This window comes from Pleurodeles waltl, chromosome 3_2 (genome assembly GCF_031143425.1).
Source record: "Pleurodeles waltl isolate 20211129_DDA chromosome 3_2, aPleWal1.hap1.20221129, whole genome shotgun sequence".
NCBI lineage: Eukaryota > Metazoa > Chordata > Amphibia > Caudata > Salamandridae > Pleurodeles > Pleurodeles waltl.
This window is the reverse complement of record NC_090441.1, coordinates 42,275,711-42,295,447: the sequence shown is the minus strand read 5'-3', so window position 1 is coordinate 42,295,447 and position 19,737 is coordinate 42,275,711. Positions and strand designations below refer to the sequence as shown.

General features: G+C 41.9%; 1 protein-coding gene across 2 annotated transcripts in view; it reads right to left on the bottom strand.

The window, feature by feature from the left end:
* The window catches only part of LOC138286437 (zinc finger protein 773-like), an 85,541-nt gene extending 70,625 nt beyond the window's left edge, over positions 1-14,916 (bottom strand). For both annotated transcript variants that reach the window (XM_069226698.1, XM_069226699.1), the window contains exon 1: positions 14,775-14,916. In XM_069226698.1, coding sequence (XP_069082799.1) covers positions 14,775-14,798 — 24 coding nt within the window. In that variant the 5' untranslated portion in view covers positions 14,799-14,916. The remainder of the gene's footprint in view (positions 1-14,774) is intronic.
* Between the last annotated feature and the right edge of the window lie 4,821 nt (positions 14,917-19,737).

Genomic DNA, 19,737 nt, shown 5'->3' with positions numbered 1-19,737 from the left:
GCTAGGGTGAAAACAGGAGGGGGTTATATCTGATAGCTTCCCGATCACCAGAGGCACCAGGCAGGGATGCCCCATTTCTCCCTTGTTGTTTGCTAAAGCGATGGAACCACTACTCGAATACGTGCCATGGAAGATAGATGGGGAATAATCAGGAGTGGGCTACACAATGTTATATCATTATATGCAGACGACGCCCTAACATATGTGCGGAAAGGAAGCGAGGTTATACCCTTTAGTAATCTCACTCTTGACTGAATATGGGGAGATATCGGGCTTGGTGGTAAATTGGGAAAAATCGTGTGTTTTCCCACTAACAATATGGTCCCCGTCGAGGAAAGAAAAGGCCCCAGCAGGACTCCTGAAATGGTGTTTTGATACGTTCAAATATCTGGGGGTCCACTTATATCATAGAGCTGAGGATTTTAGAGATGGGAACCTGGGGAGAGCACTTGCTTCTATGAAGGGGTCGCTGCGTTTCTGGAGTAAATTGCCATTGTCGCCTCTGGGCAGAGTGGCGGTGGCAAACATGCTGTTATTGCCCCGGCTGTTATATTACTTCACGGCATTACCACTCAGGGTCCCCAAGAACTTCTCCCGAGACCTGAATGCAATCCTGCTGCAGCTTATATGTGGAGGGGGCAGAGTGCGAGTCGCACTCACCACACTGCAGCGCCCAATTAGCGCGGGTGGTCCAGGGGCCCCCAACTTCGAACTCTATTACGCTGCTGCACAGTTACAGTGGATACAGAATTGGATACACAGACCCACCTTGGCGGAATCCGCATGGGTGTTGGTGCGACTACACGGAGAACCCCTGATCACTTGGCTAACAAATAAAATACCGAAAGGGGCGTCTGACAATCCGTTAATGGTAGTGGCACATTCATGTTGGGAGAGATATATACAAAAAGGCCACAGAGTGCTCCCCTATTCGCCGCTCATTCCACTTGGATTGATTCCTGGATGGGCCAACGCGACTAGGACGCACACGCTCACGACCTGGACGGAGGCGGGCATATTGTCGATAGGAGACTGCTTTGAAGAGGGGAAACAGATGACATTTGAATCCATACGAGCCCTCACAGCAGTGAATCCAGGGCAATTTATAGCGTACTATGCCATATGTCACTTAATTAAGAAGGCATGGGCGGCTGGAGACCGAGAACCAGTGATCTCCCCCATACTGCATCACATGCTGCAATATGATAATCAAATAAAAGTAGTGTAGAACTTATATAAAATTCTGAATAAATTCCCCGAATCTAATATGGAGAACATAAGGGACAGATGGAATACAGTTCTGCCAAACCCGATACCACAAGAGGACTGGCTGAAAGTTTTATACCATACTCGGGGTATCGAGAAATCCCAGATTTCGATTTACACAATTCAACTACACACACCAAACGTACCTATCACCAGCTAGGATTAAACGTATGTTCCCCGGATTGGACCCAACTTGCCCTAGATGTAATGCCCCACTGGCACATTTCTACCATATGGTCTGGGAATGTGCCCAGGTGAATAGGGAGTGGAGTGGTAGAAGAGGTCTCAGAATTGACAGGTCTTGTACTTGTAAATCCTGTTTGTTAGGGCTGAGAACGAGAGAAAAGAAACACAGGCATCTACATAAGTTTGCAGACCTAGCATACGTGATGTACAAAAGATTGATAGCTATGAATTGGAAAGCGTCCACAGCACCAGATTTGAAAACTTGGCACACCCTGACATTGCGCTGGGCCCACACAGAATATCAGGTATTACGAAAATTAGAAAGGGAGGGCCAACAACACACAGGATGCGAAGCCTGGGAAACTTTAGTAAACAGATTAGAGGCTAAGAACGATGAGAGACCGCCATGAACCTGACAAAGACACAGCGTTGGAGAAAGGTTGGTTGGTACTCGACCACCTCTAACATAACAAAGCAAACCGGGCAAGACATACCATATTAGATGAGAGAGCACCCACTCCCACACCCTCAAGTGGCTGTTATCCACAGCGGCCAACAAGTGATGAGTAAATAATTAGAATATGAACAATAAGTACTACTACAGCACATGCCACAAATAGACAACAGACCAGCACCCCCCACCACCACAAACAAAGCATGAACCAGCAGGGAATAGTGTAACCATGCAGCTAATTGTGTGGCAATTAATACCACACTGCAAGATCCATCATCCAGTTACAGCAGGCAAATATTTTTGAGTGTTATAATAGGACCTAAGTTATGTTTTTCTTGTTTTGTTTGAATGTAAACCTTTTTCAGATCAACCAAACCCTGCCAATGTAAATGCAAAATTATGGAAATTAGATTTGTATTGAAAATTTAATAAAAATATATATATATTTTTTAATGTTTGACCGAACAGCTGCCTCCTGACCTAAAAACTGACTACATATCAAGGGGCACCATTATGGTGTACTCCTCTAGAACAGTGGTGGCCCTGGCATTATGTTGGCCTTCAGTGGAATATTGTGGCTATCGTTGACCTTATGGTGTTCACTCATGGCATAATTGTGGCCCTGGCATGATGTTAACCATACCTCTCAAACTGTGGGTCTGTTTGGCATTATGGTAGCACGCCCCCACCCCCTGCATTTGATCATAATCCATGGGGGTGTGAAATAGAGCATACTCATTTGAGGCAGTTGTATGTGTGAGACCTTAAAGTCACAAGCTGATGTCTGGAGGACTTAACATATATTTACCAAACATGAGGACTGGTATTTAGAGACAAAATTGTCTTCTTTTCAGAACATTCTTTTTTAAACTAGGGAAGTATGCACATTTCAGAATTTTCAGAAACTAATAACCAATGCTTACAGACAAAATAATAGTCTTTTCACAATATATATAAAGGTGATAGTCAGAGGCTGGAGTGGCCAGTGCCCAAGATGGACAGATACTCCGGAGGCCTCTGCTAATGTCATTGCTTTGCCATCCTGACTTACATTACGGAGCTGGAACCAGGGTCACCCAGTACAAAGTAGTGGAAGCTATAAGATTACCCTAGGTTCAATTTGACTTGTATGTGTGGCTCCCCCAGGATAAATCAAAAAGTAAGCTTCCTCTACCTCTCTCCCCAAAAATCCCCACTTAGCAGCACAAAATGAGCAGCTGCACCAGCAGTGGTGTGGCAAGTCCAACTCTTCTACATGACACTGCTCATGCCGGAAAATGCTATATGGCTGGAACAAAGTATAGGAGAGAATGCTGCAGAGGAATTAGACCTGTGAGACATGGGAAAGACTTTGCTGATGAGGAGAGCGGGTGGGTAAATAGCTAGAATAGGTGGTGGTCTCACTACAATGTGTCCACTCTACTGCAGTCCTCAGGGCGGACCACTGCCAGTTGCGTACAAGAACTCTTATTCATGCCAGAGCTAGCCTGCTGTGCCGGACACTCTGACAATGGCATCTGACAAAATAGAGGGTTTCTCTGAACCATAGTGGATGATGTTAAAAGGACAACTTCTTTTTCACTACGTGCAGTTCACAGGGGGCCAGATTTGAGCTAACCAAGAACAAACAGACCTACTGAAATCAAATAATGTCCCTTTATGCAGATCTTGAAAACATAACGATCAGGATTGAGGCAGTGGTGCATGCAGTAAAGCTGAAGTTGCAAGCAGCTTATTACACTATTGTACCCCAAGCAGAATACTTCAGTACTAAACTGAATTCAAGTGCACAAATAGTTCAAGGAAAGAAGACATTCAAGCACATTTTTTGTTTTAGGGAACTACATTGCCTGCTGCCGGAGGCCCAAATAAAATTGTGAACTGGCTCTCTAACCTTTAAAGTAGTACGGCAGTACACCTAGTAAGACCACAATATCAGGTTTTCAAGACAATATTTGTGGGCTCAAGTGAATTAGGGAGCAAGATCTCACTTCATTGATAAACACCGAAATTCCTAATCGTAGTACTGAAGCACTGATTAACACCCACTTTCTAAAGGTACACCTAGAATGACGATTCTGCATGGCTAAAAAAAAAAAAATGAAGCAGACAATTGCTACTGAATTCCATCCCATCGTTTCCTCTGTAAATGATTCTATAGCCTTGACCAACTATATGTTGCTGTCTTTCTTTAACTCTGATTCTGTCATTTGTTCTACTGAACTCCAATTAGCCCTCTGCCAACTAAAGTGGTTCGTAAACTACAATCCTTCTCTCTCAAACTTGTTGCTTCATTTTCTTTAAATTGTACTTGAATATTATTTGTCAAGCGATGAAATACTGTTTTCAGTAAAGCGGTACTATAGAAAAACTACAAATAAAAAAATACAGATGAAGCAAAGTTCAGTCTTTTTTATTATATCTTTGAAACCATTGGAAGGTTGGGGCTGAGACATGAACTTTACACTAGAAGAAATAGCAGAATTTAAAAGATGTGTAGCTGGGAGCTTGGTCAGATTGAACAACACTGGGGGATGCTAGTTAATCTAAAGAATGCCCACTTCAATGTACTAATGTCCCTCGAAAACCTCTTGTGAAATCACCTGATGGTGGAGGTGGTGCTAATTCCTCTCAGGCCTCGAAAAATCATAAAAATGTTACTAGACCTGCAGGTTGAGTAGCTTGAAAAATCTACTCGACCTAACTATAATGTACTTGACCCGGAACCGGGTCTCAAATTGAGTGATCCTAGGCAAATATAGTATCTTACATTCACCTTTTTCTTCATTCTCACATATGAGTGCACCTTCAAATATGTGAGTTCAGCATTTCTAATGTAAAAAAAATAAAAAATCCTATTTTGTTTGATTAAATATACTAAATGTTTGCTCCATGTATAATAAAACTAGCCCACATATAGGGTACACACAAGCCATGCATGACTTGCCTCTTAGTTTACTAATAGCTTGGCCATCAGGGCAGGAGTGTTTCTCGGTTTATGTATAAACACCCACTTTACTAAGTATATTACTAAAGCATGATGTGGTAGTGCACTGTCATTTACAGACAGTAAATTGCTAAGAAATGTCCAAAAACCTTCCTACTAACTTGCAGCTTTACTGATTAGATAAGACAGCCTTTCATTTCACACAGGTCAGACATTTCACTTTACAAAATCCTGAAGTCTGCGTCACAAGGAAAAGTATTTGCATTACAAGAAGACAAACTGACTTTTGACCTCTGTCTCTGAACACAGAGTAAATGTGACAAGAGTAAGATTTAAAGGCATCTTAATTACTAATTTAGCTTCTGATTGAACAGAACACCTGTTCTTTGTCCACTCAAGGGCCGAGTAGGTTCTCAATATAGCTCGACCTCATAAAATATGACTCACCATAGCGAGTGGTCGCGTAGGTTTTTGAGCCCTGTCTTTGCTGGGAACTTATGAAGGTTATGGCCAATGGTTGGTATGGGCGGGTCTATACTTAGCCCATGATGACTGGAGATACTCCAGGGGGCAGTACTGGGAAGTACTGGCAGACAGCAGAGGAAGAATTATAAGCAGCAGTGCAGGCAAAAACTGTGGTGTACCAGAATTGCCATCTTCTTGTATTTTGAGATCGTAGCCCCACCACACTGGCCAGGAAGAGAAAACTGATGGCATTTAGAAAAGATGAGACATCAAGGGGTCAGAAGTCTCAGAGAGATTCCGAAAATGATTGTGGACGAGAAGCAGTATGTTTTCTCGGAACCGGAGGCAGCCCAGTCTTGCTTGAAGGGGCTAGAGGAGAAAGAGAGATGAAAAACCTGTGTACCTGATGGCGTTGAAAGTTGCTCTGGCATTCCTTAGTGCGGCGGAGTAGGAATTGGCCTTGGAAACCAAAGCAGTCCTTTTTCTGTGGGAGGGAGAATTTTAGATCTTGTTTCAAATTTCAGAGTTTTGTTTCAAATTTCAGAGTTTTGTTTTTCCACTTTTTTGTCTCTGGATATGTTCTCTGTGCTTTTGTTTTCTTTAGACCTTTGTTGCTGTAATTTCCCGGAAAGATGGTATCTAATACATTACAGTCCACAGCAAATCCTAGGGCTGACCGTACTGTACATTTTTCATTTTGATTCAGACAACATTGTGTCCCTATCAACCTATGCTAGCTCATGAGATATCAATGCTGTTATGCATTGAAAGTTTATGCACCTTTTGAAGTCATTGACCCCTTTTTGGGTGAGTTCGAAGGCATGTTGTATTTTCACCATTATGGTGAATACTATATTTACCTCACCAGTACTTCATGTGACATCTTCAGCTAAAGCAAATCAACATTGCCGATCACTGCACGCAGACAGCACACCATAGTTTAGAGGAAAGTTTGCTTTCTTCTACAACAATGCTAGGCATGAAACTGAGTCTAACTTTTTTTGCAGGAATCTGACATACTGCCCAATGTTTTTTTTACAAAACACAGAACAACTTATTCTCCTACTTTCATTGAGTCTTTCATAACATCTGGCAGTGCATTTGGAATGCTTCAGTTTCTCTTAACAGCACATGGTACACAAAATTGTGGCAAGTACAAGTGTTAGAAATGGGGTCTTTGGTTGGCAGTCAGGTTAGCCCTGTCCAAGCAAGGACTTTCACTCTAGTCAGAGTAAAGGAGAATCAACCTCAGTTAACCCCCGCTCACCCCATTGGTAGCTTGGCACAATCAGGCAAGCTTAACTTCAGAAGCCAGGTGTAAAGTAAAGTATTTGTACCAACACACACAGTAACTCAGTGAAAATACTACAAAATGACACAACACAGGTTTAGACAAAAAGATAATATTTATCTAAACAAAACAAAAATGACAAAAATCCAACATACACAGGTCAAGTTATGAATTTAAAAAGCAAAAGAGTCTTAAATCCTTTAGAAAACAGTGAGAACATTGTTAGCATACAAAAGGACCTCAGTAGTGTCGAAATAAAGCTGCACGGGCAAGTGTGCGTCAGAAAAGGCCAGCAATGCTTTGATCCGGACGGGCACCTCGGGTCCGGGCAGGATTTGTGTTGATTTTTCGTGACCAGCGATGTTGCGTCGAAATCCGGTTGCACAGTGTCAAGAAACCGTGCTGCGTGGGGGCTTGCGTCGTTAACAGCAGCCGCTGATGGTGTTGTGCGTCGTTTCTCCAGCCACGTTGCATCCATCTCCCAGCTGTGATGCAGGTGGAGCGGCGATTTTAGCCGCGAGGCCGGCAGCGTGTCATTTTTCAGCTGCGGGTGGTGCGTCAAAAGTTTCTCCGCATGGTGGTCTTTGCGTGGATTTCTGTCCTTTCCCCCCAGCTGCACATTTCAAGGGCCCAGAGACAGGTTAGGGCACCACTTGTCAGGAAGGACTCTCAGCAGAAAGCCCAAGCGCTGGCAGAGAGATGTCTTTGCTGTCCCTGAAACGTCAACAACAGGAGGCAAGCTCAGTTTCATGCCCTTGGAGATTCTTCACCAGTGGGAAATCACACATAGGTCAGTCTTTGTCCTCTCTCAGGTGGAAGCAGCTACTGCAGGCAAACCCAGCAAAGCACAGTCACAGGCAAAGGGGCAGTATTTCTCTTCCAGCTTCTCCAGCTCTTCTCCTTGGCACGGGTTCCTCTTGGTTTCAGAAGTAATCTGATTTTTAGGGGTTTTGGGTGCTCTTCTTATACCCCATTCTGCCTTTGAAGTAGGCCTACTTCAAAGAAAAGTTGCTGTTGTTTTCAAGATCCTGCCTTGCCCAGGCCAGGCCCCAGACACACACCAGGTGGTTGGAGACTGCAGTGTGTAAGGGCAGGCATAGTCTTTTCAGGTGTAAGTGACCACTCCTCCCCTCAGCCCAGATGGCTCATCAGGATATGCAGGCTACACCCAGCTTCCTTTGTCTCACTGTCTATAGGAGAGGTGCAAACAGCCCAACTGTCAAACTGACCCAGACAGGGAATCCACAAACAAGCAGAGTCACAGAACCGGTTAAGCAAGAAAATGCCTACTTTCTGAAAGTGTCCTTTTCAAACACACAATATAAAAACCACCTTCATTAAAAGATGATTTTTAAATTGTGAGTTGAGAGACCCCAAACTCCACATCTATCTGCTCCCGAAGAGAATCTGTGTTTTAATAATATTTAAAGGCAGCCCCCAACTTAACCTATGAGAGAGATATACCTTGCAAAAGTGAAAACCGGATTTGGCAGTATTTCACTGCCAGGACATGTAAGACACATAAGTACATGTCCCACCTTTAACATACACTGCACCCTGCCCATGGGGCTACCTAGGGCCTATCTTAGGGGTGCCTTACATATATAAAAAAGGAAGATTTAGGCCTGGCAAGTGGGTACACTTGCCAAGTCTAATTTGCAGTTCAAAACTGCACTCATAGACACGGCAGTGGCAGGTCTGAGCCATGTTTACAGGGCTACTAATGTGAGTGGCACAACCAGTGCTGCATGTCCACTAGTAGTATTTGATTTACAGGACCTGGCCACCTCTAGTGCACTTTACTAGGGACTAACTGGTAAATCAAATATGCCAATCATGCATAAGCCAATGTACACATACAATTTATACAGGGAACACTTACACTGTAGCACTGGTAAAAGTGTCCAGAGCAAACAAATAGCAAAAACAGAGTACAGCACACAGAAACAAGCTGGGAAGTAGAGGCAAAAAGTTAGGGGAGACCATGCCAATGATACCAAGTCGAACAACAAGGTTCAAATAAATGTTATATTTTCTAAATATACCATTCAGAAAACTACATGCTTTGCGTTGGACTCACCTGCAGACATTTACACTTTATTAATTTCTTAAAATAAATATTTCCACTTTAATGACTGAGCCTGGGATCAGGACCTTGTTTTCAGTTATTGGTGAATGAGACTTTTCCATCCTCAGGTTATGCTTTTATGGGCACTGGCCCATTCAATAAAATTAGTGTGACCAAATATTTCAGGGTAAGGTTGCACAAAACATTTAAAAAGATCAGGTTCTAGGTACCCTCTGATTGACACCACTACATTTTATGTGAAAACGTTTTCTGGATGTGGGTACAGAAGTATTACATTACCTCCAATAAATACCATACTCAACAGCACTGAGACACAGTCAATGTCACCACCTTTCTTTCTGGCAGTGTTTCAAAAGCGAAACACAAACGTGAGCTTGATAGCACTACAGTTTTTATACTTTTAAATTTATGACCTTCCAACTCAAAAAAAGAAGTAATTCCGCACATTGGAGATATTGATAGGCAAAATGTACAACACACATGATTTGTTATTCATAATCACATGCAGATTCTTAGTCATACATATTGTCTATGAGATCAATTCTCTCACACTTAACATTGTTACAGAGGATTTACATCCTTTAATGGCACAGTAATTGTGAAATTTTGCAGCCACAGAATTAAGTTGTGCATTACAATCTCTTAAAACGAACTATTCCCTGAAATTAAATAAATTATTCCAAGCTGTTCACACCAAACACACCTAATGTAAATCGGAGTGCCTTGCATTAAGGAGTCAAAATTGAATGGCTGCACAGACAACAAACAGACATTAGCTCATTCTCAGGGTTAGCATTCACAAACAGAGGATGCTAAAAAGTTAAATTCGAAAGGTGATACTCGAAGATTTATAATTCATATTTGCACCCTTGTTTGAGTATACCTCATGAATATCATTGTTTTGTTGAAAATGCTACTTTTATTAGTGCTAACAGTTTTGAAAATCCAAGGGCATGACCATGGTTGTAGCCCTGTTACTGTACATCATCAGAGTGAATTTGATAACAACACTCACTCAAAGCAGTTTCTCACATTTCAATTCAATAATATTTTAATCTTCTCAAAAATGGCTTGCATCTTCTCAATGGTAAAAAGTCTTGATGAAGTAAACTGAATGTTTTAATTGTTTCAGCACCTCTGCACTGTTAAGGGATGGCCTTCTTTCCATTGCATGTCAATGCATTTTTCTGATCGTAATTGACCATTAATGCATTTTGATAAACGCTTCTAAGTCTGTGGATTTTTATTTCATGGAATGCATTGAGAAGGCCTCGGTTGTTTCAGACTTGCTGCGAATTGGGTAGTCTAAAGATTTTGCAAACTTGATGCTGAATATTTCTAAGGCATCAATCACTTTTGGATTTTCTGCATCTTTCAAATAAATGACACCAGACTTTTTCATAGTTTCAAATCAATAGTACTTCTCTCCTTCCTATCCTCACTTCCAGAGTTTCTGGAAGCAAGCACTAGAGGGAAATGAACAGGTTAGATGGATACAGATGTCTCTGGAAGGAATTATAATAGGTTTGGTGTCTTCAGATTCAAGTATGTCCCCTTCAGGTGGATTAAATAAGTACCTCATTTACATGGAACTAGCCAGTCCTAACATGTTGAGGGCTTTTAACATTTTAGATAATGTGCTGATTTATTCATTTGTATTTATGTGCTGTTGTGCAATAAGGTGAGCCCATACTTGACCAGTGTAGTTACCGCCTTCAAATGAAAGTGTGGTTTCAGTAGGGGAAGGTATCAACATGAAAGTGAGTAGTATTACTGAATATGAGTCACTGGTTGGTTTGGGGGAGGAGTACAACTATGGTGAGGAGAGGAGTAGGCACATGCTTGACAGTTTTGAGCAATGTGTTAGCATCTGCAACAGCAAACAGATACAATAAAAACTAAATTCCACAGTGAGCTTATCATTCATATCACATGTATGCATCCAAACTTACATAATACATTTTAAAGGTTGTATACTATATCTTCCCTTCATCCTTTTATGCACTTACATTAGATTTTAAACAAGACACCTTAATAGGACTTATGTTTATTATTTTATTCACTGTATTTTTATAGCAAAGATGTTCCTTCATAATGCTTTATGAGTGAGGAGTTAGTTCCATTTTATACATTTTGGCTATTACATGGCATCTGAAAGCAATAACCAGCTCGCTGGGTTGTTAGTTTAAAAAAAAAATCCACAAATGTATATGTATGTCCTTAATAAATCTTTACTGTTGAGAGAGAGTACAAACCTTTCTGTATGTAAATTAATAGTTCCAAAATGACCCTGTTGTTAATTTCAGTGTTTCTTATTTCAAAAAAAATTTGAGTCAATTTTATAATGATTTATAGGTGTGGAAGACTCTTTTAAAAAATGTATAGTCTGGTTCGACAATGGCTTTACGGATCCTGGTGGTTTTTTTTACATAAAGTTTGTTTATTCTTGCTTGAAGGACCCTTCATGCATAAAGCAACTGGATGCATACGTGAATTCTTTTTTGGATCTTGGTGCTCGTGGCTAAATGGATGAAAATAATGTTATGGCCATTTTTGCAGTGTACCCATAAAGAATTTGAGTACTATTTACACTCAATCTGTTTTGTTGTTAACATTGTTAAAAAATAAAATAAAAAAAAACACCGAAATGGACACAAATATGGTTTGTTTATATTATTACTTAGTTTAGTGCAGATGAACATGGCAGTTAATATAAAACGTGAAGACATACAGCACAAATATAGTTATCTTCTGGGAGTGTTTGTTTTAGGTCATGAGTCCAAAAGAGTGAGTTCGGTATTCTTACAATAAAACAACATCCAATTTCATGTGTGTCCAGATTTAACTTTGTCTAATTCTTTCTCCCTTCTCTCTGAAGAAATGTGTTGAATAATAAATAAGTGAAAATGAACGAGGCTGTCGGGCCTGCCAAGAAATGGGTCGCTATGGAACTCTGTTTGCACTAAGAGCAGAGTCCGCTGAAGATCCTAGAATGCTTCTGATTAAAAAACTACCATTGTTAACAAATACATTCAAGGCCTGACATTGCTAGTAACTACAAAAAATAACATATAAGACAAAGAAAGAGAAAATATCTTACAAATTTTCTTTCTTTTCACCAATGTCTCATCAGTCAAAAAATGCAGGCGGAAACAATTTAAAGAAATGTAAAAGAATTCTAGCAAATGATAGTGAAGGCTTGGATTATATTACCAGGTAAGATACATTTTTCAAGGGAAATGACAAACAGTTATAGGCAAAGGAGAATCGAGAGGACATGCTATTTCTGCCAGAGAAAAATCTGCATCTGTCTAAACAGTCAGAATTTTACAGCGCACCATGTAACAAACAATTTCAAAGCACTGATGTTACAACACTGTCCGGACATTTTGGGCCAGAGCCACCAAGATTTTTCTGGGAGCAGGTGTGAATTTTTATTGAATTTTCAGGTGTAAGTAAAAAATATTCATGCAGTAAATCTTTGTCAAACAGGTCTCAATCTTCATAGAGAGAGATCTTAGAGCAGAGGTCTTCAATCTGGGGGTCGGGACCCCCAGGGGGGCCGTAGAGACCTGGAAAGGGGGTCGCACATTCCCCCAGCTGATCCTTAAAATGCCTCAGCTGAACTTTAATTTGTGATGTGAAAGCCGCACAGACAGCTAAGGAGACTTTCAGCCCAGGGCTTCTGCTTCCTGAATGAAAAGCAAATGTGCTCTACGAGCTGATCTGCAAATGTAAAGGGTGCATGGGAGCAGCTTTAAATGATCAAAGCTTTGTGAGGACAAACATAATTTTTTTTTGAGGGGTAGTGCGAAGAGTTAACAACTGAGCTGTGAAGTGCATGCTTTTAATTGTAATTGTATTTACACAGCGCTCACTTCACCTGGAGGTGTTGAAGGGAAAGCTATTAAAAAAAAAAAGGTATTGCATATGCTCTGATATTACTTAAATCCACATTTTGGAAGCACCGTTTTATAATAAACCTTTTTGTAGTGGCCTATATTATACTGTGTGCAATGCAAGTATAAAATAATGCCTTTTTATATATTCACAGTGCTTTCTGTCACAGGCTGTGACCTCTTGGCACTAAAAATACACAAGTCACTATTCTCAACTGTACTAACAAAGGTTTCGTTCTGTTGCTCTCCGGTTAAACACAGACCTCTGCAGTGCATTAACTAATAGAGGTTTCATAATGCACTGCAGTGCATTTCCCAATGAGTAACAACTTTATTTTATTTATTTTTCATTTCAGCTGGCTATTATTTTATATGTAGCTACCTGGCGGTGAAAGACTTAAAAAGATTTAGAGAATATTTTGGGTTTATTTATGAGAGGCTTGCGCTGCTGGAGCATCACTTTTTTTGATGCTCCAGCATCACAAGCCTCTCAATCGTACCTATGAGCTGACCTAGAGCCACCCTGAGCGGATTGAATGGCCTTGTAGATATGGAGTAAGGCGAGGCAGTGCAAGTCGCTGCATTGCCTTACTTTGCGTCAAGGAGGCTTCCACGGCCGTAGTGGTGGGTGTTCCTATGCAACACAGATGGATTTTGACACTGCCCTAGATTTACAAAATCACGTAAACTGGAGCAGTGCCAAAACCTTACGCCTCCCCAGAGCAGGCACAATGAGGAGAAATGTTTTAATTTCTCCTTGTTCTTTTCTCTTTCCATGTGTGCTGCTATCTGCCACACATGTAGAAAGAGGTACAATGCCTTTCTGGATTGTTTTTGTGCAGGAAGGTGCCCCTTCCTGCACAAATACAATCCTGCCTATGTTGGCACTAGGCAGCAATTGTGCGCCAGCGCAGGGGGAAAGGACAGAAATGTACTGTATTTCATAAATACGGCCCATTCCTGCCCTTTGGGAATGAGAGTGTGGAAGTGTAGCAAGAAGACTTGCAGCTCTGCCCCATGTCAATTCCTAATAAATGAGGACCTTTGTTTTTAGCAACACCCTTTACCATGCCCCCACACTCACTGATCTTTGATTTGCTAAACACTGTTTAATATTATTTCCTCGCAGTAAAAATGATTTGCTGTGCGAAATGGGGATGTTTATTTTTGTTGGTGATGAGGAGTACCAGGTTCTAGAAATTTTTATCAGGAGGGGGTCCTTACACCTAATTTTTTTTAAGAGGGGGTCGCGGCATCAAAAAGTTTGAAGACCTCTGTCTTAGAGTGACATGTAGGGACTCTTTTCGCTATCCAGCTTGTGTCTGAAAATGTTTTTAGGGGCAATATATTTATTTCACAGTATTATAGTGGGCAAATATCGTACAAGAGCATTATCAAATAAATTATAACAAAATTATTTAATAAATTCATGAACATAAATATAAATTCAAACCAAAACGACAGTACAAAAGGTACTGTTTACAATAAAGATAAAGCAGGTGTCTCACAGCAGATCTACAGATATGTTAATAATCTAAATAGCACCCAACGAGTGAGGCAGAATTTACAAACATGCTGAAGAATAAAAGGGAGTGGTCATGAAGAAGAAGGCAGAGTTCAGCTAAAGGACTGAGACAAAGAGGAAATACATTAGGGGAGTCTCACAAGAAAAGGGTGACAAAAAAGGAAAGTACAAATGAATTAGAAAGTGGAGGGCGGATAATCACGAAAGTAATGAGGAAAAGGTATAAGTGGCCAAGGTGTGCATGGGGGGGAAAGAAAAAATAAATAAATAAACAACACCGAGCCAGTGTGTTTCGAAAATTATCCTTTTAGAGAACTGATAATCCAAGTGAACTCGCTGACAATGATTTTTTGATCGTTTGCAAAATAGTGCGCCCCACTCAGTTCGTTAAAATACTTTTCGACATGTTCGGGGGGGGGGGGGGAGGGGGGTGGTGGTGAAGAAGATTCCAAGGAGAGGGCCACTGTGCGCCCGATGAGCATGCTGAAAACTAAAATAGGCTAGGCAAGCGCAGCACAGGCAAGCTGACATTAAACTTCCCGCCGAGTACAGTAATAATCATATAAATAACTCACTAAATAGAAGCCAATTTTTAATAAATAACTTGCGCCATCCTTCTGGAAGCCACCCAACCCAGTACGGTAACGCTCACCTTTTCCGAGCTCTGGCGGGACATCTCTCTCCGGAGTATGACTATCTTACCCTTGGAATAAAAGTACCTAGCGGTAAGTGTAACGGAGCTGCATCAGTTTATCCCACCAGACAGAGCATGTGACGTCTCCCTGCGTGACTGAATACCGGAAGTGTTTTACATTACCACGATATCAATATACTGCGCACGCTCCGAACGGAAGACGCTAGCCTGCAACTGATCCCGCGAAACAACAGACGTGCTCCGAATGCCATGTCTTTATTATGCACTAGAATAACCTCTTTGTATTAGCGAAATAGTTACACATCGTTATTGTTGCAGCTACAAAGTGATATGAAATTAACGTTTTTTTTGTAGATAAAACGTAGAACATACTATCCCGGTGCCCAGTGCGCGCTACCAGCAGGATGCCCGTGCAGTTTTTTTTTTTTATGTACTTGCTTTTTTTTTTTAAATAAAGTAACCTCTCTCTCTTCACCCTAACACCCTTCTTGAATGTTTTATTCTCTCTCCTGAGACACACAAGATTTTTTGGCCTCTGCATTCTGTGACTTTTTCAGTTGATACCAAATTCCTGCAGTCTTGGTGCTGTAGCCCGCTAGTTTCGTTCTGATTTCTTTACTCTGTTTCCACTCGCTGACCCAGCAGGAAACTCGTAATGGGTCCAGCGGGGAGGCGGCAGCACTGGTGGCAACCTACCTGTTGGGACTTCAGCGAATGGGCTTTTCCATCCGCCAAAGTCATAGTAAGGCGATTAGTGTGCACAGAGTTCATGGGTTCCCCAGAGGCTTAACAGAGGCTAAAGTAGATAATACTAATGCTCTCTTTTGTGGTAGTGTGATCATGCAGTTAGGCTTATCAGAGGATAGTGCAAAGCATTTATTGTACACACAAAGGCAACAAATGAAGCACACACTCGATGACTAACTCCAAGCCAATTGTTTTTATATAGCAATAATATGTTTTGTTACTTTATTTCTAGAACCACAAGATAGAGTTTGCAGGTAAGTACATTTGCAAGAAAGTATCAAACATGTATCAACACAACTTTGTTTCAATTTGGTAAGTTAAACAGCTTTCAAATAAATAGCAATAATCTGTTTTAAAAGTTGACACTATGCAATTTTCAAACATAGTTCTAGGGGGGAGGAAAAGTTAGTACAGTTTCGAGGTAAGTACAAGACTTGAAGTTCCGTCTCTGGGGGTTAGGATGCCCAAAGGTTGGGGTTCAAGATAACCCCAAATACCCACCACCCGCAACATGGGGCTGGCACGGTGCAGCTATAAAGACTGGGGGACTGGGGGCAATCAGGCCTGCTTGTAGATAAGTACCCGCGTCTTCGTAGGGCAGACCAGGGAGGTTTAGGAGAGCACCGGGGGCACCACAGGTCAGCACCAAATACACATGCTCAGTGGTGCAGGGGCAGCCGGGTGCGGGTGCAAACACAGCGTCGGGCTCCCAATGCTTTTCAATAGGGGGACTCTGGTGGGTCACAAAGATGCTGCAGCATAGGTCCAGACATTCGGTTCCGGAAAACCACGGGGTGGACAAGGAGGAAAGCTTCCTGCTGAACGCTCCTGGACCAGTGGTCAGATTCCACAAGACCAAGGGGCTGTGGGTGCAAGGGTACCTTTAGGCATCAGGAATCTTCTTCTGGTTCTCTCGCAGTCAGGGAGGTCCTTCAGATTTAGGCTGGCGGCATCGTCGTGTTTGCCAGGAAGGGTCAACCCAGTGTAGACACTTGGTCAGAATTGCCTGGGGACCTGCTGTGGTACGGTGGGTCACCTGGACATGGGCTGTGGGTGTTGGGTGCAGAGTGGGCAGGACTCACAGATCTGTGGCACTTCTGGAGTCCTTTGCTGGAGTTTCTTTCTGGATAGAATCACTGTCCACAGGAGATCTTGGTCCTCTGGTGTAGAGGCAGCCTTCTTGAGGCTTTTAAGAGGTTGCTGGTCTTGCAGGATGCCTCACCTTTTTGTAGCAGGGCTTCACAAGCTGGAGACAGGCCTGTAGGGCTAGGGCCAAGTCAGGTGGAGTCTTTATTCTTCTCTGCTGGGGGTTCAGCTTAGCAGTCCTTCTTCTTTCTTCTTGTCATCTTCTTGAGGTCACCAGGAATCTGACGAGCTACATTCAGGGGAGCCCTTAAATCTTAGATTTAGGGGTGTTACAGGGGTCAGAGGGCAGTAGCCAATGGCTACTGTCCCTGAGAGTGGCTACACGCTTCCAGTATCCATTCCCTTTGGGAAGGGGGACACAGGCTTAACCCTGTTGGTCCCTGTCCTCCAAACCAATAAGGATTTTACAAGGAGGGATCATTTCAGCTGTGGACATGTTAGGGGTGGTCCTAGCTGAAATGGTCACTCCACCTTGTTTTTTCTAATTTTCCTGCCAGACTTGCCTCTAAAAGTGGGGCTGGCTTTGCCTGGTGGGGCAGGCATCTTCACTAGCTGGAGTGCCCTGAGGCACTGTGCAAGAGGCCTGAGCCTTTGAGGCTCACTACTAGGTGTTACAGTACCTGCAGGGGGGAGGTGTGGAGCACCTCCTCCCAGTGCAGGCTTTGTTTCTGGCCACAGAGAGCATAAAGGCTCTCCCCCCATGTGTTCAGAAACTCTTCTGGAAGTGGCAGGCTGGCACAGACCGATCAGTCCTGCTGGCTAAAATACAGAGGGCATCTCAAAGATGCCTTCTGGGTGCATTTGTTCAATATATCCAACACTGGCATCAGTGTGGGTTTATTGTGCTGAGAAGTTTGATACCAAACTTCCCAGACTTCAGTGGACCCGTCATGGAGCTGTGGAGTTCGTAATGACAAACTTACAGCTCATGTACTTTATACGGCCACACTGCACTTACAATGTCTAAGAATGGACTTAGACACTGTAAGGACATATTGCTCCTTCAGCTTTGCCCTCACCTGTGGTATAGTGCACCTTGCGTTAAGACTGTAAGGCCTGCTAGAGGGGTGATTTACCTATGCCACAGGCAGTGGTTTGTGGCCATGGCACCCTAAGAAGGGTGCCATGTCGACTTTGTCTTTTTCGCCCCACTAACACACACAAGCTGCAGTGGCAGTGTGCATGTGCTTGGTGAGGGGTCACCCAGGGTGCATAATATGCTCCAGCCCTTGGGGACCTTCCTTGGCCACAGGGCCCCTGGTACCATGGGTACCTTTTAGAAGGGACTTAACTGTGGGCCAGGGGTGAGCCAATTGTGGGAGCAGTGGTACAGTGTTTGGGAAATAACACTGCTGGTGGGGCCTGGTTAGCAGAACCCCAGCACATGCTCAGTTAAGTCAGCATCAATATCAGGCAAAAAGTGTGTGTGAGGGGGCGTAACCATGCCAAAAGGGGCACTTTCCTACACATCTGATCTATGGTGCAAAAAAAATATGTGGTTGGATTTCTAAAGGGGAAAAAACCTGCAAAGAAAGTAAAAATGCACCTTGGTTATAGCTCTCCTAGCAGTTATTAGAGTCTTCCTCACCAGAGCACAGGAACAGCAGATCTTCAGCGATCAGCATCAGGATCATGAAAGGGCAATAGTTCAATAATGCTGGGCCTAAGGTATCTGAACTGTTAGAATTATAAGTCAATATAACACTATGTAACTGCATCTGAACATAACTGGAAAGCTTCTCTCTTTCTACTGAACTAAATAAAAATAAAAACACTAGCTAGATTCCTATTGGGTAAGACTATGAGGTGTGATAGTAAGCAACCAACTGAATTTCACTTCTTCTCTGGATTGTAACTTTTCTTCAATCTTCTCCAAGATAGGTCCATGTTGACACTCCTCTCCGGTCAGCAGTTTCTGCAGAATATTAACATTGTAGAAATCAGTACAGAACATGGCACTTTAACTAATATTACTTCCTACCAGAAACTAAAGCCCATTGTTAAAACATTCAATTATTATCACAAGGAAGTACAGAATGAGCAGAGTGGAACAAGACAGTAGATTTCCACTGTGAGCTTTTCAATGGAATATCTAATTAAAAAAAAGTTTACAAAAGAATTTCAATGAAGTCAGCATACCATCTCAAACACTGTAATGTGGAAAAATTCTAAAACTTAGGCCTTTTACTAATGCTAGTACATGACGAATAAAGCAGTTTTAATAGTAAAACCATATTTAGTACATTATTCAAATAATAATTTCAAATCATTAGTTTTATTCATCAATATTAGTTATCTTTTGTCAGTGGGAATAGTTATGATTCATCAAAATGCGTTTTCACAATTATTTATCATTTCACATAGAACTCGAAGTGGCAGACATCATGTAAATCACATTTCAAACATGCATGTTTTATTTTTCGAACACACGTTTCTCTAATTAAGTGCTTTTAGTACATGTTAATTATACAATTTATCTACTCATATTTTTATTAATAATATTTGCTCTCTAGCACCACATATGCTCCTTAACCTGGGCTCTGTGGGCATGTTCATGAGGGCTGCTTAGGATGTCCGCGACTACAAAATGAAATACTATTAAAATGAATCAATTAAAAAGAATAAAATGTGAACTAAAAGCAAATTTTAAAATTGTAACTTTTTCTAGATTTCTTTGTGCATTACACAAAATATTCCAATGTTTGAGTAATTAGGGCCTGATTTAGATTTCAGCAGACGGGTTCCTCCGCCACAATGGTGACGGACACCCCTTCTACTGAAATCTACATCCCATTATTTCCTATGGGATTTAGCTTTTGGTGGACGGGATATCCATCACTGTTGTGATGGAGGACCATCACTGTTGTGATGGAGGAACCCTTCAGCCAAAATCTAAATCAGGCCCTAAGTTGGTGTATATTTGTTTTTGTATTTTTGTGTATCATTATCGAGTTCAAATCATAGAAATATTTTAAGCTGAAGATTCACGGCTTCGAATAATGACAAAGTGGGGATCCTGATTCCAGTTATGATTCAGTGGGGGCCCACAGAAGTCAAAAGGTAAAAA